Raw genomic sequence first — 22,565 nt, 5'->3', positions numbered from 1 at the left:
TACTAGAATGTGTTGATGGGAATCAAAGTTACAATGTGAAAATGAAGTGTTTATATTAATTTATTTTTATTCACCGAGTGACATCAGCTATTTCCACAGAACTTGGAGAATTTGTTCTGCAACTGCGTGTGCACATTCATGTAGATATATATATCAAGTCATTTTCTTTAGTCAAAAAGTCTATACAAATGGCTACAGTATATATTGATTTTGGGACAAATCAAAGAAAACATGTTCCCATGTTTATGTGCTTCCCTCTTTTTTGTTTTCATTATTTTTTTTTTAAATAATATTTTCAGCTTTACAACGGAGCAAAATAATAAAATTAATCAATAGTTTTTTTTAATTTATTTTTATAAACTGTGTGTAATATGTTTATTTTAATTGATTATTAATATTGATTATTGTATAATTAGAATTTATTAAAGATATCAATGAACTATATAAGTTAAAATCTAAAGCCTAACTTCATCATATGTTATTGTTTTGTTAATTTTATTATTCTTTTGGAAAAGAGGTTATGAGAGATAATGCGTCTTAGACTGACTTTCAGAGGAAAAAAACAAAAAGAAAAAAGTCTTAACCTGACGTGCCACAAATGTGGAAAGGTCTTATGATTCGTTAATTATCATTTCTTTTTTGGCTTTTTGGGGTGAATTTCATTTATTGTCTCCTTATTATTTAACAAATAAACACAATGTACATAACACTGAACTTTTTAGATATTTTACTTTTTTATATTTTGCTGGAATTTTTAGATATTTAACTTAGCTCCAAAGATTAAGTAATTCGTAATTTAGCATATCTAAAATTTGGTAATTGTTTATTTTTGTCTCTTTTATTTAATTTTAAATTCCGTTTGGTTTGAATAAAAAGTTGGTTGGGATACAACATTTTTTTAAAAAAATAAAATAAAATTTTAGATGTCTGGAAAATATTAACAAAAATTGAAAAAAACATGGTTTCCTTAAAAAATTATATGTCATTCTATTCTTTTAGAAATTATTTTTCCATGGTTTTTATTGTCAATCTCACCTTTATTAATATTCCAACTTTTCATTGTATTACAGAATATAATAGCACTTAGCAATTTAAAATCCATGAAGTATGTACATTTTAGAATTTAAAATCCATGAGAAAAAAAAAGAAAATAAAAAACAATACATGGTCTTAATGAGAAATAAAAAATAAAAAAATGTAATATGGTGTTTCATGAAAATAAACAAATATTTTCTTTTATTTTATCCTTGTCTGCTCGAGAGGAATCCAAATTTCAAGCAAGGGGTTAAAAGTTAATCAAAGTGAAAAAAATCACTTTGAACCTGAAAAAGCAACATATATTAGGCAAATACAGATAATCTGACCAACAATGTAAAATGAATGAATCAATACTAGGAAAGACAATGGTATGTTGCCAAGCTAGTCAGCCGAATCATTGTCTTTTAAAATAACATACATACATACATACATACATACATACACACACATACAACATGCACTTAATTTTCTGCGTGGAATAAACCTCCTGCAGCATGTAAAAACACTCTCATGCACAAAAACCATGTTTATCAGCCACAACAACTATTGAGATTGATATGTAGATTCTCATCCTTATTACCAATGTAGCCGGAAACTTGCTGCTTGCATCAGCGGATGCGCAAAATATGCACCCAATGTTAGTGCTGTGATTGCCAGATATGGCAACCGAATAAATTCCTTATAGAATTCTTTGGGTAACTTTTGTCGGCCATCAAGGATGGCTGCAAATGGTATGATACTTGTTTGACTTTTTACGACCTCAAAATCCTCACCGTATCTTAGGGCTAATCTCCTGTCACCATTCCAAGCACCGAATAGATGATGTCCAAGTAAGCCAATCGAGGCTGCTACCGCCACAGAATTTCCTATCCACACTGTGTGAGCCAGGCACCAAATTACCTGCCCAACCATCTAAAAAGAAATAGATAATCAAGATTAGATTAAAAAAAAATAAAAAAATAAAAAAAAGAGAGAAAGCTAGGCACAGCAGGAAAAGGAAAATCTCATTCTTTTGGGGTAAACTTCATGTGCATTTATTTTTTTCGTGCAATCAAAATATGAGATTTCATAAAGACATCATCCAATAATGGACCACCGATGCTCTACACTATGAAAACAATATAAATATTTTCATTTCATTTCTAAACCAAAATCCTAAAGCATCTTTCTGACAAGAAAACTGAAAAACCCACCGACTTTGAAAAGACACTATGCATCATGTATAGTTTTATAACATTGGCTATGCAAAAACATATATTTTTTAATTGATGGAAAGGAATTACAGGTTATGGTTGATTCTATTTCAGGAATGTCTGGTCATCAAAAACCACACTAGCATTTATCCCATATGTAGAGATTCTCCAAGTGTTTGGTGAATGAATTCTCCACCCATAAGCACATATCCAAATAAGAAAAGATTGGAAGTTTTACCTGTGGATGCCTTGTGATTCTCATGATTCCAGTTTCCCAAAGATGCATTTTGGGTTTGTCAACTGCCGCCACCTCTAATAGATTAAAAGTTGATGGGTACAGGAAGAAGAAGGAGATAAAAGAAGAAAGCCACACCAACTGATGGACCCCAGGGACATTCTGAAGCATCCATAACTGTTGTCCGTCATATCTGTGGTTAATAAAATACACCTGAATCACAAACTCTTAAAAGTCAACAATTTGGTTGGCCAGGAATCCAAAACAGGAAATGTAAAAGCAATTAGTTGTAGAAAGCAGCTCTTCTAGAAAAATTTTCTTCAGAAGAGATGGAAAACTCACAATAGTACTGACAGCAAGTGGCAAAGATATCCCAGCAAACAAAACACGGAATGCGCGTTCTCCAATTAGTTGCTCACCCAAATCTCTTAGACTGGCCAAACCACTATGCACGGTAGCAAAAATCATAATGAGGATCAACATTACAACCTGCAAAATAATATTTCAAATTAAGCTTTCTAAACCACAACCCCTATACATTTCATCAACAGCATTGCACTGTAGAAATGGAAAAAGAAATAGGAAGAAAGACACGGTGAACATATGCAGAGCAGAACAATGGATATCATGCACAATGCCTCTCATACATATGAAATCACATGCATCTATAATTGTTTAGATATTGAATCTTGAAAATCGAAGCAAAATTTTCATGATAATATTTTGCAGGAAGACAGAGATATTCAAATTTAAAAGACAGTTCAGAAGGAGCCAAGAAGACCCAAGCTGCATTTTGGTACTTAAAGCATACCCTTTAAATGTATTTTAAGACTGCTGGGTTCCATAATTGACGCTAACAAATTTTTCCGATTTCATGAAAAAGCTTTTGTAAATAAGCTCTGTAAAACTGGATAAAGTGAATTTTTTTATGAAGTTCATAATCCAGTCATAAAAGACCTAGTAGAAAATTAGCAGATTACGATGGCCCCAGTCACTGCTTGATTATATTCCCCGGTAAACTTGTTCAGTTGAAGCAAGAAGAAAGAGCAGTAAACTATCAAGTGACCACCTTGGGCAAATTTCAGTTCACTTGCAAAAATGTGTTTTTAAGCAACACCAGTCAAAAAATATTGGATCATTGCATATTTTGATCCAGGATAATTAAGGCCATCCAATTTGAAATCCATTTAGGCTTCCTTTGCTCAAATGAAGGACATCAGCAGGCTATGGATTAAGGCATGAAAACAGGAATAACGAATTGAAACTCAGAGCATGTAAAAAATCATAAATTCACTAAAAGGGGGGCACTTATCGATGATAACATAAAGATGGTTGAACAAATGAAGATATAAAAACTACATTTCTCGCTGATAACTTTTTTTCTCAACATCCACAATAAACTTGATGAATTGCCATGTTTTTAAATTGTTGCATACCAAACTCATTATCAATGCCGTTGAAACAATTTTTTCAAAATATGCAACCAAACTAGCATTCATCCATTAATCTCTCATTCAATTGGATCAATTTATTTCACAAAATGACAGGCAAAAGTAGCCTTTCTTTAGTGAGGGTTGCAGCTAGTGGGAAGGATTAGTGTAAATATCACACACATAATATATAGGTAAGCTTTGTCTTCTTCTTTTTTTTTTAATTTTTATTTTTTTTATTTTATTTTTTATTTTTAAATTTTTCATATTTATTTGTTTATTTATTTTTATCTATCACTATTTTGAAAGATCACTAATTCCTTTGAATTATGAAAATTCAATTTTAAATAGAGTGCTACTCAAGATGTCTAGTATCATGTGCAAAAGATCCAATGAACAAAATCTTAGTCAGACAAATATAACAATGTTTGCAAAAGAAAAGAATATACATGCATAGAAGACACTTCTAAGCATCTACCATTGGCTGGGCAAGAGCTGCTCTTGGCCCCTAAGTGTCTGCAATTGGCCATGTTCAACTTTTAAGAGATGATATGTGGTAACTTCAAAACTTAAAATAATGCATTTCAGTATAGGGATGCATATCAAAGTTGAGAGCTTTCTTTGCTCTAGGTAATCAGTTATATCTAATTACTAAATGGCCATGTACAGACCTAAAGATCCATTTGGACATCTGGGATCTCCGTAGTACTAGAAATTTCTTTATGATGGTAATGTTCTTTTTTTTTCCACACCACATTATCCATCAACTCAAGTCTTCTTCCACAACACAAATATAAAGAATACAATCATTAAATTCCATAAGAGAAAGCGAATTTGGAAATTATTAAACCAAATGACTAATTAGAGCTCAAACAACACTACTAATTAGATTGATCAGTAGGAATAATACGACGGAATCAACTTATTGAACAAGCATTTTTATTCCAATTGAAAAAATGCTGAAATGACATCTCATTGGTCACAAATCTAACATGATGCTGCATGCCAGTAATGTTGGTGGGGCACTATCATGCCACCTCTTGACAACAATTTATGCATCCGCCACATCAATACCATGTCCATCCATGCATAAATATTTGTGTCTTATCAATATTGAAAAATTCACTAGATCTCTCACACGCTCCACTCCAATGGCAATTCGAGCCATTGGATACGATAGTGTTCATATCAGCCAACTGTTTGTTTATTCTTATTCTTAACACAAGCTCATACAGTCTTAATCATAATGACCAAGTAGATCAATTATATGCCTCAACTAGTTCAGCTAGCAATTAGGAATATTGTTAGCCTATAGCAACACACAAACTAGTTTAAAACAAAATTTATGTTCCTATCCAAAACAATGCTAAATATGAGACTCCATGATTTATTTCTTTTTTGACCAGTAAAAACCCAATTCATTTCCTAATTCCATATTTCATTTTCTCATTTCATCAGTAACAAAACTAACCTCATGGCTATCTGAAAGTCCCGAAACCGCATCGATGAAAGCCTTACCCAACCCAGTAGAGTTATCAATCCAAATCACATCGAGAACATAAAGAACAGTCCCCAAAATCACAGAAAAGTAAACCCAAGAAGCTATCTTCTGCTTCGCCAGCTCAAAAACCGCAGAGTCCTCACCCACAAGAGGCGGCGGTGGCTCATCGTCGGCGGCATCTCCGAGGGAGTTCCGGGCGCGAAATCTCCTAAAAAACAGGGTGGGTTTTGAAGAAAATCCAGTGGGTTTAGCTCCGAAACGCGGCGAGTTGAGGGGATTGGCGAGCTTGAAGAGAGCGAGAGAAGGTTTTGTAGGCACACCAAGTGTTTGATGGTTGGAACGGCAAGGAACGAAAGACAATGGGATTGACAGAGCAAAAGCAGAGTTGGAGGCCATTTAAATTCAATCAGAGTTAGAATTTCCAATCACTCTCTTTTTCACTTTCAATGAATTTATGCAAAATTTCTATGAAAAAATTAACAATTTTTTATTAATTTTTTTTATTTTATTTTAAATAAATTTATGGAAACGGGTTTTAGAGGAAGAAGAAGAGGAATCTGTTGGGAAGTGATGCTGTGGAGTGGAGATTTTGGACTGTTGGTGGCAGCATGTTGCGAGGGAGTGGATACTTGGTGGGCCAAAAATGAACAGCTACTGCCACGTGTCCCATATATAAAATTTTTTTCCTTATTGTTTTATCATTAAAAATGGTAATTCTATTATGCAATTTCTTCTTTTTTTTTTTTTTTGGGTAATGATAATTTTATTAAGTAATAATTTTATTAAGTAATTGAAATAAATGAGAGAAAAAAGTTTTCTTTTTTGGAACCAAATTATTATTTGAAAGGAAAAATTCACCGGTATCTCTATATTTGGACTATTTTACAATCTATGTTTATAATTTCATAAATTATCCAAGTACATTTTTCTATTTTTAAAAGAAATAAACACAATATCATTATAATTTCCTTTTCTTATCATTTTCAAAATCTTTCCATCTCTATGATTTTTAAATTTTGAAAAAACTAGCCGTTGGAAAATTTATAAGAAAGTAAACAATTAGGTCTCTTAATATGTATATATATATACATATAATTTACTACACAAATCAAACCCAAAAATAAAATACTAAAATCTTTTTAAGATTTCTTCTTCAATAGCAAAAAGATTGAGACAAAATCTTTGGTTTAGCTTTTGAAAATCTAATTTTGCTGAGATTCTCCTAAATATCTTTTGAAAAATATGATTTCTGTTAATTGTGCAGCTTGCCAGTATTTGAAAAAGAAGTGTCATTTTGATTGCATTTTCTATCCTTACTTCCCTTCCAATAATCCTGAAAGATTTGCATGTGTTCATCGGATCTATGGTGCTAAAAATATTAGGAAAATGCTCCAGGTAATTTATATTCCTAATTATTTTTAATACCACATAAAATTAATGTTAATAATTATTTATTACTCTAATAATATATTATTTTACCGTTGAAAATGAGACCTTATCATAGAAAGCGAAGCTTTATATTTTGCAGATTTTTCTTACATTTTTTTTCTTTTTTTTGGGTTAATTAATTTGATTTTGTTTTGATCGATCAGCAATTGCCAATTCATCTGAGAGTTGAAGCAGCAGAGTCATTGTATTATGAAGCAAAATGTAGAATTGAAGATCCAATATACGGTTGTGCAGGGATTATTTCTCAATTACATCAACAAATACACAATGCAGAGAGTCAAGTAGCAAAAATCAGAGCACAGATTGCCTTCCTCAATTCTAATGCACATGAAATGGAATCCAACACCAACAATCTTATTCAGGGACACAGCAATATTGGATAGTATCAATTTCAAACTCCCTAGTCAATCTAGAATAATTAATATATATTTTGGTCAATAACACGGTTTAGATTAATACATTTTTAATATTTATTATGCAAAATTTTAGAAGTTCTTCACTTTGCAATATAGTTAAGTTTTAAAATTGCATTAGAAAAACCTTACAAGCAGTTAGGCTGCTACTGGATTGTTCACTAGAAATAAAATTATTATATTTAAGCTTTTGTTGTTATTCGTGACATATAAATACATCATAAACATTTTTAAGCATGTCTTTTCTTTACAGAGTATATTTAATGAATTGTCTTCGAAGTTATTTACTGTATTAGAAAGTTTTGTTTTGTTTTGTTGTTTTTTTTCCCCCCCCTCATGGTACAAAATCTGAATAGTTCAACCTTCAACCGACCAATAGGAACCTCCCTCATTACGAAAAATGACACCAGATGAGACTAAATCAGGCATCGTCCATTTAAGATTTTGTTCACTACCAAATTGAGAAAAATAATAAAATATCCAATACAGAGAAGTAAAAGTCAGCCACGTGTTTGATTTCCAATTAAGATTCAACCGTTGTTATCATTTTTAGACTTTGGTCGATGATACTGGTGAAAGTGACTTCCAATTCATTTTGCTTCCCGAGAGTGTCACAAGGCCAAACGTACTGTAGTGTCTCAGAATATTCAACTTGAACGATCACGCTTAAAAATTTCAGACCTTGTAGCCAAACATAAAAGTGTTTCATAATATATTTTCTCCAACATTAAACAAACATACAAAAAGTAAGGAAAAAAGAGGCTGGTCCACTGATGAAGTAACAAGCTTTCAAAAACACGTGCATAACAGGGTAAATATTCTTCGTGATGAAGCTCAGAACAACAATTAAAGGGATCAAAATGCATCTAAAAATACAAAATTCTGATACCAAAAAAAAAGAATTTGATTTGCTTAGTTATGAGGTGAGTGAAGGGGGAACTGCCTCCTTTTCTTCAACCAAAAATGGAATAGGTTTGGTTGGAGCTGGCAGGCGGCCGATGCTATCAACTTTATCCCTCTGCTTTGGTGGAGGTCTAGCGGCTTTAGGCAACAACCTCCCTTTATTTTCAAACCACTCAGGCTTTAGCAATGCTCGCAAACCTAGCTTGTTGTAATACACTCTTCTCACAGATCCACCTGCAGCTTCAACTGCTTCCTTTGCCCTAACAGTTACCCTTGATACCTGTAAAATTCCATTTGTGAGTCCACTCTTAAAGGACAAAGTGAGAAAGTTACGTGCTTCCAATTTGACTCATAACTTCTGTCAGTAAGTACTAGTACATTCTACAACAAATCAGCACTTCACAAAAAATCCAAGCTACCAGATTGACGTAGCCTCACCATCCAGCATACAAGAGAAAAGAATAGCATAACAGAGGAAGAGCAATTTCAAATCAATAAACAGTGAAGGAGGCAAAAGGAAAGCCGATTCATGATCAACTAATTCTGTCAATGTCAGTGCAAATAATAATTTAAAACACTATCATAAGACGATCTACCTCCAAATGAATTGGCCACTGGACCTGCTCAGCACCACGCCCCATCAATCTCACTCCATCTTTTATTTGCTTCCCTATTGCCCCTGTATCCTATTGAAATGATGATTATCAGAATAAGCCAATGGCAATGATTAATATGCTTCAATTTTGCTTGTCGGAGAAGGTATTTAATTTCACCTTGAGTGTTTTCATTGTAATCAACTCAGAAGAGTCGATCTTTCCTGCATTTATAAGTTTGGCAATCTTTCCCAACCCTACTGGCTGTCAAGAAACATATACACTTAGAATCATCAGAAGATTTAACTTGAAAGAATTGTTAGACAATTAAAACATATACATTTTATAATCATCAGAAGAATCGATCTTTCCTGCATTTATAATTGAAATATCAACATGGAGTAATGGTAGAACCAGGAAGGTAATCAAAGCTATTGGGATTGATTCCCCATATCATATTCCAGTTTCTTACTAGCTCTTCCTTATAAATTTAAAAGTAAGTATCACATGCAATGCAAGGAAAGCTCATTTCACTCAATGTAAGTAGACAGTCCAAGCATAAGAAATCATCAAGAAATAAAACTCCCACGTTATCAATTCTTCTCTCTTTTGGTCATTAATCTTTTCCACTTACTGCATTAAAACTATAATTTTATCATGCTCCATTTTTTGTTTTCAGGAAGACAACCATAGTATTCATCAGATCATTAAGACTCCTATTATCTCGCATAATTGACAAATGCTTGGCTTCAGTTTTCTCTTTTCTTTGAAAAAAGAAAAAAAAAAAAATCAGAGGATCACTATAAACTTCATGACTATTTCGGCTTAGCAAAATCATAAAGAAAGTCCATTTTCCTACATTTTCTCTGCAACCAAACAAATTATTATTATTTAAAAAAAAAAAAAAAAAAACATAAAAAAAGCACCTGAAACGTGAGGCTAAAGGGGTTCTTAAACCCTCGCTTGGGCAACCGACGTCGTAATGGAGTCTGACCACCTTCGAAACCAAGCTTTCCGGACCCTCTGGCCTTCTGACCCTTATGACCTCTACCAGCAGTCTTCCCCTTCCCGGACCCAATTCCACGGCCCTTCCGGGTCTTCTGCTTCCTCGGCAACTTGGGTCTCAGATCGTTCAAGCTAAGCAGACTGTACGCTCTGAGTCCACCCTGAGACCCAGACCCTCGATTTTCGTTAGGGCAATAATGGCACTGTAAGACCTGAACGGGTCGGACGGGGATCGATGTAGCAAAAACGGGTTTGGTCCGACCTGCGGTGCTGAGAATCGCGGTTGATAGTATCGAACCAAGTCTTCTCCTAAGCATTTTTTTTATTTTTTATTTTTAAATCCTTAGCATCCAGTCCACACCCCTGTGTTTGGAGAAAATATCGGATATGATAGCGTGATCGGAATCCTTAAGTTCAGGGGCCGGTTCGGATGAGAAACTCCGAGAAAAAAAATGGAGGGATTTGTCGGGTTAATGGTGTTCGCGAAGAAGCGAGGAACAAAACCAGTGGGTATCAGTGAAGGTTAAATCTTGTCTTCGTGATGTAAGAAACCGAAAAGATTGAAGATTGGGTTCGGATTGTACCTGGGAATGCGAAGGCTGAACAGGAGGACGAGCCCACGAGCGACTTCGAGCTCGGAGGAGAAGCTGATGTCATGGTTACGTTGTTTCATCTCTAGGGTTTTGAATGCACGATACTTTGCAGCTAAAGCTCTCTGCAATTGTAAGTCACGTGGGCTGGGCTTCTTAATTTACCTAGGCCTGTTTTTGTAAAATTGTTATGGGCCTATTTGATATATTTGCCTTCGTTTTTGGGCCAAAATGAAAATGCAACAAAACCACAAAGAGCAAAGGTAGAGAACTGGCCGGTGTAGACAGTAGACACCATTCCCATCCAGATGTCCAATGTTAATCTGGACTGAAGGGTGGTCCTTTGAAGTTATCAGCCTGTTAGTGGCAGAGCTGCATAGACAATACCAAAAATTAGCTTAAAAATTAAAAGAATTTCAGAATTAAGAAACCATTACCAAATTAAAAAAAAAAAAAAAAAAAAAAAAAAACATTTTCTGGGAACATATAAAGCTCAGTGATAGCTCCTTCCTCGTTCTGCATATTGGCTTTTGAATCAACTACCTGACTCAAAGCAAAACCATCCAAATCTGAATATCCGCAAGAAAAACAAAAAACAGAAAAAAAAATAATAATAATAATAATAAGAAGAAGAAGAAGATGGAAGTTCGAAGAAGAATAAGAAGCAGCAGAACGCAGAAGAAGAAGAAGAAGAGCAGTACTCACCGGGGTTTTCGAATCGGAGAGACCCGTAGATCGGTCCGGCGAGAAATCGGAGGAGACGTGGTGAACGGTCGGCCAGAGACACCTTCGAATGACGGCCAGAGATGCTTCGAAGGGCGCTCGGACAAAAGTGACCCAAGTATTTCAATGGGTCAGCTCAGTCCCCTTCTAGTGGGATAAACTGAGTAACGGGATAAGTTGTCCCGCCGTTCCAATTTGCTTTCCAAACACCCGACTGGGGCTGTGGTCTGTCGTGACGTGGCCTGTCCGGTGTAACAAACACGCCCATAAAGACGGTGGGACAGAGTTTTATTTTATTTTTTATTTTTTGTTTTTTTGTTATAATAATAATGTGAACTTGGAATATGAAATTTGTATCGAAGTCCACGTACTTGCAGCCAAAAAATTACTAATTCAAAACATTCCAATGACTTCTAGATTTTACTCTCCCACTTATTTTTATTTTTATTATTATTATTTTTTTCTAAAAGCTAAAGAATCAAAATGTATATAATGATTTAGCAACCTACTAAAAAAATTATTTTTTGAAGTCTTTGGATATAATTAGTTTTCACAAGTTATAATTAAATTCAATAAGTAATGTTTTGGTTCTCAACATAACTAAAATAAAGTACTATACTTGAAATAACTCTTTTCCAATATGTGCTATATATATATATATATGTATATATGTTTGGTTAATTATTTTTCTTCAGGAAGAGGATCAAGATGGTATGATGCAGATGGAAAATGTAAATCCTTGAGCCTTTGTATTTTTGGGGCATCGCTGTTTTTTTAGATTGGCTTTTTAAAAACTAGTAATGTAGCTGAAAATGTATTGCCAAAGCTTCTTCAACCTAGATTATATCCTAGCGCTCCATGATAATTATCAAAAATAAAAATTTTATTTTTTGTCATGAGTTGCAGAGTATATAATATTGATCATATATAAATTGGATATAAAGAGGACCGTAAATTTTATTACCATGGGAATAGAATTATCATTTAAATTAAAAAGTAGTATAAATAGATAAAAAAATCTTATATTTCTACATGTTGAAAGGACAAACTATAGGTTGAATTAGACATAATTTCCAAACTTAAATGTGTTAGTGAAATATTTCAACTTATGCTGAGCAAATTTTACTGACCCTATCCAGTAGTACGGTACTTTTCTCAGCAAAAGTTGTGTTTCAGATCAAGATAATAATAATATGTTATTATATAGTTTTTTTTTTTGGCTGAAAAAGAAATGTTTTCAGCTTTAGTTGACCATACGTATAAATGAGCAAATATATATTAATGCAAAAGAAACGAGCAGCAGCAGAGCTTGATGTGCATATTTGCTACATATGTAGCAACATCATTAGTCATATCCTCTTCTCCAAGTCTTTCCTCCCAAAGACAGACAAAATAATATAAAAATTCTCAAATTAATTGGATAAATTAAATATCTGGACAATTATATATATATATATATATATATATATATATAGCTATATTCATCCCCACATTTTGATTCCATTTGACCCAATGTTTTAAAAACCTATTATTTTTTATAATTATTTTGTACGTTTAAGAAGAATCATTGAAAAACTTTTCCTACTCATTCCTTTAAATAAATCTAAATGATCCCTACAAAGAAAAAAAAAGAAAGAAATTAAGAATAAGAGTATGCATCTAAGTTTACTTTTCTGTTCATCCACAAAGACCAAAACTGATGCAAATTAAATTAAACTGGAGGTAATTAATTAACTATATAAACCTCGAGTTTTACATGGTCCTTTCCTTTTTGGATTAAATAAAATGCATAAAGCCCTTTCATTCATCCACTTTTTCCCTTCTTTTGGTTAATTAATTAAGCATAAATCTTGCACATGCACATATATGTTCCCCTGTATATAAAACTGGATTTACGAAGATCATCAAAGTGGCCCTTACATAATAATGATAATGCCTTATGAAATGACTAAAAGAGCATGCATTGAAACATTCCCATATCTTGTACTTTTCAAATATTTCATTTTCCATCAAGATTTTCCCTTATTCTTTCCCTCAAATTGTTTTAGAGTCTTTTTTGGAACTCATCTAAACTGGGCTTGGGCTAAGTTGTCCACTTCCCAGCTTCTTACAGTAGTTTTAATAACACTACCAAGTCTATGGCTGAGAGATCTTTCTTCCATTTCTTTTCTCTCTTTTGGTGGTATTCTCATGTCAATTATAATTTTCTCAACTGTGGCTTGCACTGCCATTTTTGGATGTGTTAAACCTAACCATAAGATACTAGCTCTTAATCTTCACAATATTCCTTCAATTTCTGGGCTTTGTATAATCGGCTATACAGGACATATATTTTTCCCTGACATGTACGAAGCCATGAAAGATCATTCAAAGTTTACCAAGGCGGGTACATATAAGTTTGTTCGGTTTTTCTTTCAGCAAAGAATAAGGTCATATGATCTCATATATTCTCTCTTATATATGTGTCTTAGCTACAAGATTACCTTAAGCATGCCTCCACATCTAATTGTGACAAAGATTGCATTGGGAAACTGTGTTAACACCAATGACCAAATATGCATTGGAATTTGCACCCTTTGCTATTCAACTTGAGAACAACCTTCTTCCCCAATTCATGAGTTCAAGAGCCAAGATGATTAGTGGAAGTGTTGGTTCAATTCTTCATCTTATTATACTTATTTTGGCCCTTTCTGTGCCATACTTTGAGCATGTTCTTGGCCTTACTGGCTCATTGGTCAGTATTGGAGTATGCCTGATTCTACCTTGTGTCTTCTACATCAAGATCTATTGGGGTCAGATACCAAAACCTGTTCTGGTTCTTAGCCTCATTTTTGTTGCATTTGGTTCTTTTCTTGGGGCATTTGGAACAATTTCTTCATCAAAATCTCTCATAAAGACATCCATGAAAGCTCACTCAACCTGAGAGATCAAAAATCAAAAAATTACGATCAAATGTCCCATATATATAATTAGTATTTTATTAGATCGATTTGAAAAGAGACTGATGAATGATGATATGAGTTTTAATAGTGTAAGAGTACGTAGATATATAAAAGGCTGGCAGGAAGATGGTGCATCCACGATGATAAGTGTTTTCTTAGTACTTATAATAGTTTTTTCTTTTCTTGGATGTTCTCTATTTACACTTTAATTTGTAATATCCTATTAGCATGGAGATTCTTCATGAGTACCACTGTGAACTTTTCATACATATATTTACTAACTCTATGTTCTCAAAAATTAAAAATGGAAGTCTAAAAAATAATGGTTTTTGTTTTGGAGAGGAGGGGAAAATAAATTATAGTTATTACATGATAGTTTGATATTCTAACCTAGTTAGTAGTTAATAATCTTAAAAAAGAAAAGAAAAAAAAAAGGAAAAAAAAAAGCCAAAAACAAATAAGAAAAACGTTAATACGAAATTGGAAACCAAAATGGTTTTCAATTTTGTGTTGTAACTAGTATTAGTACCTAGTTAATATCATTAGAATGTGATGTTAACCTATGTTAAATAAAGCAAAAGCTTTAGAGTTTACCAAAAGATAGTCAAAGCTCTAGTGAAAAAATGACAACCAAAAACACTCATTTTCAAACAAGCTCTACTAATTAACTAAGTTACCAATTACAGCTATATATACGCATTAATCTTGAATATATATATGTATATATATTATATGGTCCTGTAATCAATGTAATATATACCTTTGTAAAGGAATTAAACACAATGAGAATCACAAACCAATATTGGTATGTCATTTCAAGAAAATATTTGATGCAATTAAGTTTCAAGGTAAACTACAAGTGATTCCAAATAGAGGATAAAAAATAAAAAAAAGGTACTTAAAGTATATACTCATAAATATAAATATATGGCTCATGAAGGACAATATACTAGGATGTGTTGATGGGAATCAAAGTTACAAGTTGAAAATGAAGTGTTTATATCAATTTATTTTTATTCACTGAGTGACGTAAGGTATTTCCAGAAAACTTGAAGAATTTATTCTGCAACTGTGTTTGCACATTCATATATATATCAAGTCATTTTCAATAGTCATGGAGTCTATCCAAATGGCTACAGTATAAAAGACTTTTGGGACAAATCAATGTGAACATGTTCATGTGTTTATGTGCTTCCCTCTTTTTTGTTTTCATTACTTTTTTTTTTAAATAATATTTCCAGCTTTACTATTTATTTTAAACTAATAATAAAATTAATTTATTTTTATCAACTGTGCATAATTAATCAAATAGTTTTTACTTGTTTCTTTTTTTAATTTATTTTTATCAACTGTGCATAATTTATTTATTTTAAACTTATTAACATTCATTCGTAGTAATTAAAATTTATTAGATATATTAATGAAGTCAGAATCTAAAGCCTAGCAATATTTTAGCATCATATGTTATTATTTTATTATTATTGTTATTATTATTATTATTATTACTGGGAAAAGAGATCGTGAGAAATAATGCATTTTAAACTGACTCAAAAAACTTAATTGTCCTTTTTTTTAAAAATTTTTTGGGATAAATTTGGTTTATTGTCTCATCATTATTTAATAAAATAAGCAGAATCTACATAATCCCAAACCTTTTAGATACTTTACTTTTTTATTTTTGCTGAAATTTTTAGATACTTTACTTCATTTCAAAGATTGAGTAATTCGCAAATCTAAAGTTGGGTAATTGTTTTTTTTTTTTTTTTTTTCTCTCTCTTTTAGTTTAGTTTTAAATTACATTTGGTTTGAATAAAAATTGATTGGGCTATAATATTTTCCTCAATTTTAGCTGTTTGGAAAATATTAACAAAGATTAAAAAGAAAATAATTTTTTTAAAATATTATGTGTCATTCTGTCCTTTCAGAAATTATTGTTCCATGGTTTTTATTGTCAATCTTACCCTTATCAACACTCAAAATTTTCATCGCATTACCAAATGCAATAGCAATTAGGAATTTTAAATCCATGGACTATACACAATTAGGAATTATATTTGGAATATAAAATTCATGAGAGAAAAAAATTAAAAAAAGAAAAGAAAAGGAAAATAAAAAATTTGGAAGGAAAGGGTTAAAAATTAATCGATAAATTGCATCTGCCTTGTTGGGCCAAAGTGAAAAAATCAATTTGAATATATTAGGCACATACAGATAATCTAAGCAACAATGTAAAATGAATGAATCAATACAAGGAAAGCCAAAGGCATTAATTTGCCAAGCTGGCTAGCTTTTAAAATTAATAGTCAGCCGAATCATTGTCTTTCAAAATTACATACATACATACACATACAACATATTCACCAAAACAAAAAATACATACACATATAACATGCACTTAATTTTCTGCGTGGAATGAACCTCCTGCAGCATCTGAAAACAATCTCATGTACAAAAACCATGTTTATCAGCCACAACAACTATTGAGATGGATATGTAGATTTTCAACCTCATTACCAATGTAGCTGGAAACTTGCCGCTTGCATCAGCGGATGCCCAAAATATGCACCAATTTTAGTGCTGTGATTGCCAGACATCGATGGCAACCGATTAAATTCCTTACAGTATTCTTTCGGCAACTTTTGTCGGCCGTCAAGGATGGCTGCAAATGGTACTACACACTCTCATAAATGACGTTAATGAGGTAAAAATTTTAAAATTTAAATTATTGCATTAACGAATTTATTAATCCTCTTGTTTAGCAAAAATTAATTTTCTATACATGATACACCATTCATATCACTATAGATAATATACAATTAAGGCTAGAAAATATTCCTATGTTATTCTCTTCATAGTTAATATTTTTGAAAGAAAATTTTTATTATTATTTTATATGAATTGTCTTAACCCAACTAACATTTAAATATTAGTTTATTATAATTTTGAAAGCTATTTTGAACTCAATATACATTTTTCTTATTATATGTTTAAATCATTTTGTTTAAAATCCTTTTAAAAAGTACTTAAATTCTTATTTTATTAATTAAAAATTCATTTTAAGCTATTTAGCAAATGCCACGAAATAAAAATCAGAAAATTCAGATTTTTTCTTAAATTTATTTTGTAATAAGTAGCTTCTCAAAAACTTTCCATCTCCATGATATTTAAATTTTCAAAAAACTAGCCGTTAGAGAATAACAATTAGGTATCTTAGTATTTATACTTTCTTTCACAAATCAAATCCAAAAATAAATACTCAAATTTTTCTAAGATTTCTTCTTCAACTGCCAAAAGATTGAGACAAAATATTTGTGGTTTTGGATTTTGAAAATCTAATTTTGCCAAAATTTTTGGAAAAATCTCTTGAAGAATATGATTTCTAATCGTTGTGCAGCTTGCAAGTATTCGAGAAGGAGGTGTCGTTCAGATTGCATTTTCTATCCCTACTTCCCTTCCAATAATCCTGAAAGATATGCATGTGTTCATCAAATCTATGGTGCTAACAATATTAGGAATATACTCCAGGTAATTTATAATCTAGCAATATTGAGAATATACTCTAGGTAATTTATTATCCTAACTATTTTTAATACCACATAAAATTAATATTAATAATTATTTATTACTCTAATGATAAATCATTTTACTATTAAAAATAAGACCTCATTAGAAAAAGCAAAGCTTTATATTTCGCATATTTTTCTTACATTTTTTTTCCTTTTTTTGGGTTAATTAATTTGATTTTGTTTTGATCGATCAGCAATTGCCAATTCATTTGCGAGTTGAAGCAGCAGAGTCATTGTATTATAAAGCAAAATGTAGAATTGAAGATCCAGTGTATGGTTGTGCAGGGATTATTTCTCAATTACATCAACAAATACACAATGTAGAGAGTCAATTAGCAAAAATCAGAGCACAGACTGCCTTCCTCAATTCTAATGCACATGAAATGGATTCCAACACTAACAATCCTATTCAGAGATACAGTAATATTGGGCAGTCTCAATTTCAAGCTCCTTAGTCAATCTAGAATCATTAATGTATCTTTTGCTTAATAACACGGTTCAGATTACTACATTTTTAATATTCATCATGCAAAATTTTAGAAGATCTTTCATTTTGCAATATAGTTAAGTTTTAAAATTGCATTAGAAGAGCCTTATAAGCAGTACGGCTGCTACTGAATTGTCCACTAGAAATAAAATTATTATATTTAAGCCTTTGTTGTTCTTCGTTACAAATAAATACATTATAAATATTTTGAAGAAAATCCAGTGGGTTTAGTTCCGAAACGCGGCGAGTTGAGGGGATTGGCGGGCTTGAAGAGAGCGAGAGAAGGTTTTGTACGCACACCAAGTGTTTGATGGTTGGAACGGCAAGGAACGAAAGACAATGGGATTGACAGAGCAAGAGCAGAGTTGGAGGCCATTTAAATTCAATCAGAGTTAGAATTTCCAATCACTCTCTTTTTCACTTTCAATGAATTTATGCAAAATTTCTATGAAAAAATTAACAATTTTTTATTAATTTTTTTTTATTTTATTTTAAATAAATTTATGGAAACGGGTTTTAGAGGAAGAAGAAGAGGAATCTGTTGGGAAGTGATGCTGTGGAGTGGAGATTTTGGACTGTTGGTGGAAGCATGGTGCGCGGGAGTATCAGTGGATACTTGGTGGGCCAAAAATGAACAGCTACTGCCACGTGTCCCATATATAAATTTTTTTTCCTTATTGTTTTATCATTAAAAATGGTAATTCTATTATGCAATTTCTTTTTTTTTTTTTTTGGTAATGATAATTTTATTAAGTAATTGAAATAAATGAGAGAAAAAAGTTTTCTTTTTTGGAACCAAATTATTATTTGAAAGGGAAAATTCACCAGCATCTCTATATTTGGACTATTTTACAATCTATGTTTCTAATTTCATAAATTATCCAAGTACACTTTTCTATTTTTAAAAGAAATAAACACAATATCATTATAATTTCCTTTTCTTACCATTTTCAAAATCTTTCAATCTCTATGATTTTAAATTTTAAAAAAACTAGCCGTTGGAAAATTTATAAGAAAGTAAACAATTAGGTCTCTTAAGATATATATATATATATATAATTTCTTACACAAATCAAACCCAAAAATAAAATACTAAAATCTTTTTAAGATTTCTTCTTCAATAGCAAAAAGATTGAGACAAAATCTTTGGTTTAGCTTTTGAAAATCTAATTTTGCTGAGATTCTCTTAAATATCTTTTGAAAACTATGATTTCTGTTAATTGTGCAGCTTGCAAGTATTTGAAAAAGAAGTGTCGTTTTGATTGCATTTTCTATCCTTACTTCCCTTCCAATAATCCTGAAAGATTTGCATGTGTTCATCGGATCTATGGTGCTAAAAATATTAGGAAAATGCTCCAGGTAATTTATATTCCTAACTATTTTTAATACCACATAAAATTAATGTTAATAATTATTTATTACTCTAATAATAAATTATTTTATCGTTGAAAATGAAACGTCATCATAGAAAGCAAAGCTTTATATTTCGCAGATTTTTCTTACATTTTTTTTCCTTTTTTTGGGTTAATTAATTTGATTTTGTTTTGATCGATCAGCAATTGCCAATTCATCTGAGAGTTGAAGCAGCAGAATCATTGTATTATGAAGCAAAATGTAGAATTGAAGATCCAGTATATGGTTGTGGAGGGATTATTTCTCAATTACATCAACAAATACACAATGCAGAGAGTCAAGTAGCAAAAGTCAGAGCACAGATTGCCTTCCTCAATTCTAATGCACATGAAATGGAATCCAACACCAACAATCTTATTCAGGGACACAGCAATATTGGAGAGTCTCAATTTCAAATTCGCTAGTCAATCTAGAATAATTAATATATATTTTGCTCAATAACACGGTTTAGATTAATACATTTTTAATATTTATTATGCAAAATTTTAGAAGATTCTTCACTTTGCAATATAGTTAAGTTTTAAAATTGCATTAGAAAAACTTTTTAAGCAGTTCGGTTGCTACTGGATTGTTCACTAGAAATAAAATTATTATATTTAAACCTTTGTTGTTATTCGTGACAAATAAATACATCATAAACATTTTTAAGCATGTCTTTTCTTTATAGAGTATATTTAATGAATTGTCTTCGAAGTTATTTACTGTATTAGAAGGTTTTGTTTTGTTTTTTTTTTTTTCTCCCCCCGCGCCCCCCCCCCCCCCCCCCCCCCCCCCCCCCCTCTCTCATGGTACAAAATCTGACCTTCAACCGACCAATAGGAACCTCATTACGAAAAATGACACCAGATGAGACTAAATCAGGCATCGTCCATTTAAGATTTTGTTCACTACCAAATTGAGAAAAATAATAAAATATGCAATACATAGAAGTAAAAGTCAGCCACGTGTTTGATTTCCAATTAAGATTCAACCGTTGTTATCATTTTTAGACTTTGGTCGATGACACTGGTGAAAGTGACTTCCAATTCATTTTGCTTCCTGAGAGTGTCACAAGGCCAAAAGTAATGTAGTGTCTCAGAATATTCAACTTGAACGATCAAGCTTAAAAATTTCAGACCTTGTAGCCAAACATAAAAGTGTTTCATAATATATTTTCTCCAACATTAAACAAACATACAAAAAGTAAGGAAAAAAGAGGCCGGTCCACTGAGTATGGCCCCAGTCACTGCTTGATTATATTCCCCAATAAACTTGTTCAGTTGAAGCAAGAAGAAAGAGTGGTAAAATTATCAAGTGACCACCTAGGGTAAATTTCGGGTCACTTGCAGAAATGTGTTTTTAAGCAATACTGGTCAAAAAATATTGGATCGTTGCATGTTTTGATCCAGGATAATTGAAAGGCTATCCAATTTGAAAATACTATTTGATCAACTTTTACAATTAAAACAGCTCCATGTCTAATGTGGGCAGCATATTAGTTCATTTAGGCTTCCTTTGCTCAAATGAAAGACATCAGCAGGCTATGGATTTAGGCATGAAAACAGGAATAATGAGTTGAAACTGAGGGGATGTAAGAAATCAAAAATTCACTTAAAGTGGGGCACTTATGGGCGATAACATAAAAGTGGTTGAACACATGAAGATATAAAAAACTATATTTTTCGCTGATAACTTTTTTTTCTCAACATTCACAAAAAACGTGATGAATTGCCATGTTTTTAACTTCTTGCATACCAAACTCATTATCAATGCTGTTGAACAATTTTCTCAAAATATGCAACCAAAGTAGCATTCATCCATTAATCTCTCATTCAACTGGATCAATTTATTTCACAAAATGAAGGGGAAAAGTAGCCTTTCTTTAGTGAGGGTTGCAGCTAGTAGGAAGGATTAGTGTAAATGTCACACACATAATATATAGGTAAGCTTTATCTTCTTCCTTTTTTTAAAAAAAAAAAAAATTTAAAATTTATTTATTTATTTGTTTATTTATTTTTATCTATCACTGTTTTGAAAGATCACTAATTCCTTTTAATTATGAAAATTCAATTTTAAACATAGTGCAAAACTAAAGAAGTCTAGTATCATGTGCGAAAAAATCCAACGAACAAAATCTTAGTCTGACGAATATAACAATGTTTGCAAAAGAAAAGAATATATATGCATAGAAGACGATTCTAAGCATCTACCATTGGCTGGGCAAGAGCTGCTTTTGGCCCCTAAGTGTCTGCCATTGGCCATGTTCAACTTTTAAGAGATGATATGTGGTAACGTCACAACTTAAAATAAAGCATTTCAGAATAGGGATGCATATCAAAGTTGATAGCTTTCTTTGCTCTAGATAATCGGTTATATCTAATTACCAAATGGCCATGTACAGACGTAAAGGTCCATTTGGACATCCGGATCTCAGAAGTACTAGAAATTTCTTTATGATGGTAATTTTCTTTTCTTTTCCACACCACATTATCCATCAACTCAAGTCTTCTTCAACAACACAAATATAAAGAATACAATCATCTAAATTCCATAAGAGAAAGCGAATTTGGAAACTATTAAACCAAATGACTAATTAGAGCTCAAACAACACTACTACTTAGATTGATCAGGAGGAATAATACAACAGAATCAACTTATTCAACAAGCATTTTTATTCAATTGACACAATGCTGAAATGACATCTCACTGACCACAAAGCTAACATGATGCTGCATGCCAATAATGTTGGTGGGGCACTATCATGTCACCTCTTGACAACAAGTTATGCATCTGTCACATCAATACCATGTCCATCCATGTATAAATATTTGTGTTTTATCACTATTGAAAAATTCACCAGATCTCTCACACGCTCCACTCCGATGGCAATTCGAGCCATTGGATAAGATAGTGTTCATATCAGCCATCTGACGTATGGCCAACTGTTTGTTTACCCTTATTCTTAACACAAGTTCATGCAGTCTTAATCATAATAACCTAGTAGATCAATTATATGCCTCGAGTAGTTCAGCTAGCAATAAGGAATTTTGTTAGCCTATAGCAACACTTCCAACTAGTTTAACACAAATTTTATGTTCCTATCCA

General features: G+C 32.0%; 6 protein-coding genes across 10 annotated transcripts; 4 read left to right on the top strand and 2 right to left on the bottom strand.

Annotated features, from left to right (window-relative positions):
* Nucleotides 1–1,340: 1,340 nt before the first annotated feature.
* On the bottom strand, nucleotides 1,341–5,959 carry LOC107422240 (15-cis-zeta-carotene isomerase, chloroplastic-like). The gene is made up of 4 exons (XM_048477418.2): nucleotides 5,368–5,959; nucleotides 2,809–2,955; nucleotides 2,470–2,679; nucleotides 1,341–1,950 (listed from the first exon to the last, which is right to left on the bottom strand). Exons 1-4 carry the CDS (start codon nucleotides 5,791–5,793, stop codon nucleotides 1,615–1,617), a joined length of 1,119 nt encoding a protein of 372 aa, XP_048333375.2. The 5' UTR covers nucleotides 5,794–5,959; the 3' UTR covers nucleotides 1,341–1,614.
* Nucleotides 5,669–7,490, top strand: LOC107422242 (LOB domain-containing protein 24-like). 3 transcript variants are annotated; one of them, XR_007242076.2, is made up of 3 exons: nucleotides 5,669–5,808; nucleotides 5,937–6,107; nucleotides 6,662–6,978. XR_007242076.2 is itself a non-coding variant. In XM_060815859.1 (2 exons), exons 1-2 carry the CDS (start codon nucleotides 6,640–6,642, stop codon nucleotides 7,227–7,229), a joined length of 393 nt encoding a protein of 130 aa, XP_060671842.1. In that variant the 5' UTR covers nucleotides 6,143–6,639; the 3' UTR covers nucleotides 7,230–7,490. The 3 variants fall into 3 exon arrangements, 1 of the variants encoding a protein (XP_060671842.1); XR_009638341.1 differs by lacking the exons at nucleotides 5,669–5,808; nucleotides 6,662–6,978 and adding an exon at nucleotides 6,990–7,123 and having other exon boundaries at nucleotides 5,984–6,107; XM_060815859.1 differs by lacking the exons at nucleotides 5,669–5,808; nucleotides 5,937–6,107 and adding an exon at nucleotides 6,990–7,490 and having other exon boundaries at nucleotides 6,143–6,792.
* Nucleotides 7,491–8,008: 518 nt separating this feature from the next.
* Nucleotides 8,009–11,446, bottom strand: LOC107422239 (uncharacterized). Of its 3 annotated transcripts, XM_016031659.4 has the most exons (6): nucleotides 11,056–11,446; nucleotides 10,822–10,893; nucleotides 9,682–10,722; nucleotides 8,936–9,019; nucleotides 8,759–8,848; nucleotides 8,009–8,442 (listed from the first exon to the last, which is right to left on the bottom strand). In XM_016031659.4, the coding sequence occupies exons 3-6, from the start codon at nucleotides 10,075–10,077 to the stop codon at nucleotides 8,176–8,178; spliced, it is 837 nt and encodes a 278-aa protein (XP_015887145.2). In that variant the 5' UTR covers nucleotides 10,078–10,722; nucleotides 10,822–10,893; nucleotides 11,056–11,446; the 3' UTR covers nucleotides 8,009–8,175. The 3 variants fall into 3 exon arrangements, with proteins under 3 accessions (XP_015887145.2, XP_024931662.2, XP_024931663.2); XM_025075894.3 differs by having other exon boundaries at nucleotides 10,822–11,446; XM_025075895.3 differs by lacking the exon at nucleotides 10,822–10,893.
* A 1,559-nt stretch (nucleotides 11,447–13,005) lies between these two features.
* On the top strand, nucleotides 13,006–13,996 carry LOC107422227 (amino acid transporter AVT1H). Its single transcript, XM_016031647.4, is given in 2 exon segments — nucleotides 13,006–13,595; nucleotides 13,597–13,996. Coding segments are annotated over 2 exon segments (990 nt in total).
* A 2,674-nt stretch (nucleotides 13,997–16,670) lies between these two features.
* On the top strand, nucleotides 16,671–18,036 carry LOC132803090 (LOB domain-containing protein 24-like). The gene is made up of 3 exons (XM_060815328.1): nucleotides 16,671–16,683; nucleotides 17,410–17,540; nucleotides 17,776–18,036. Exons 1-3 carry the CDS (start codon nucleotides 16,671–16,673, stop codon nucleotides 18,034–18,036), a joined length of 405 nt encoding a protein of 134 aa, XP_060671311.1.
* A 1,124-nt stretch (nucleotides 18,037–19,160) lies between these two features.
* Nucleotides 19,161–20,126, top strand: LOC132803300 (LOB domain-containing protein 24-like). The gene is made up of 2 exons (XM_060815960.1): nucleotides 19,161–19,427; nucleotides 19,625–20,126. Exons 1-2 carry the CDS (start codon nucleotides 19,275–19,277, stop codon nucleotides 19,883–19,885), a joined length of 414 nt encoding a protein of 137 aa, XP_060671943.1. The 5' UTR covers nucleotides 19,161–19,274; the 3' UTR covers nucleotides 19,886–20,126.
* The last annotated feature ends 2,439 nt before the right edge of the window (nucleotides 20,127–22,565 follow it).

The sequence above is a fragment of the Ziziphus jujuba genome, chromosome 3 (genome assembly GCF_031755915.1).
Source record: "Ziziphus jujuba cultivar Dongzao chromosome 3, ASM3175591v1".
In the NCBI taxonomy this organism is placed as follows: Eukaryota; Viridiplantae; Streptophyta; class Magnoliopsida; order Rosales; family Rhamnaceae; genus Ziziphus; species Ziziphus jujuba.
The sequence above is the reverse complement of the archived record's forward strand: the minus strand, read 5'-3'. Positions and strand labels throughout refer to the sequence as shown.

Coding starts and splice junctions, on each gene's coding strand:
- LOC107422240 (XM_048477418.2), bottom strand. CDS start 5,793: ATGGCCTCCAACTCTGCTTTTGCTCTGTCAATCCCATTGTCTTTCGTT. Junction 2,956..5,367: donor GACTTTCAGATAGCCATGAG/GTTAGTTTTGTT, acceptor ATTATTTTGCAG/GTTGTAATGTTGATCCTCAT. Junction 1,951..2,469: donor GAATCACAAGGCATCCACAG/GTAAAACTTCCA, acceptor ATTTCTTTTTAG/ATGGTTGGGCAGGTAATTTG.
- LOC107422242 (XM_060815859.1), top strand. CDS start 6,640: ATGATTTCTGTTAATTGTGCAGCTTGCCAGTATTTGAAAAAGAAGTGT. Junction 6,793..6,989: donor ATATTAGGAAAATGCTCCAG/GTAATTTATATT, acceptor TTGATCGATCAG/CAATTGCCAATTCATCTGAG.
- LOC107422239 (XM_025075894.3), bottom strand. CDS start 10,077: ATGCTTAGGAGAAGACTTGGTTCGATACTATCAACCGCGATTCTCAGC. Junction 8,849..8,935: donor TTACAATGAAAACACTCAAG/GTGAAATTAAAT, acceptor TCATTTCAATAG/GATACAGGGGCAATAGGGAA. Junction 8,443..8,758: donor AGTGGCCAATTCATTTGGAG/GTAGATCGTCTT, acceptor GGAATTTTACAG/GTATCAAGGGTAACTGTTAG.
- LOC132803090 (XM_060815328.1), top strand. Junction 17,541..17,775: donor ATATTAGGAATATACTCCAG/GTAATTTATAAT, acceptor TTGATCGATCAG/CAATTGCCAATTCATTTGCG.
- LOC132803300 (XM_060815960.1), top strand. CDS start 19,275: ATGATTTCTGTTAATTGTGCAGCTTGCAAGTATTTGAAAAAGAAGTGT. Junction 19,428..19,624: donor ATATTAGGAAAATGCTCCAG/GTAATTTATATT, acceptor TTGATCGATCAG/CAATTGCCAATTCATCTGAG.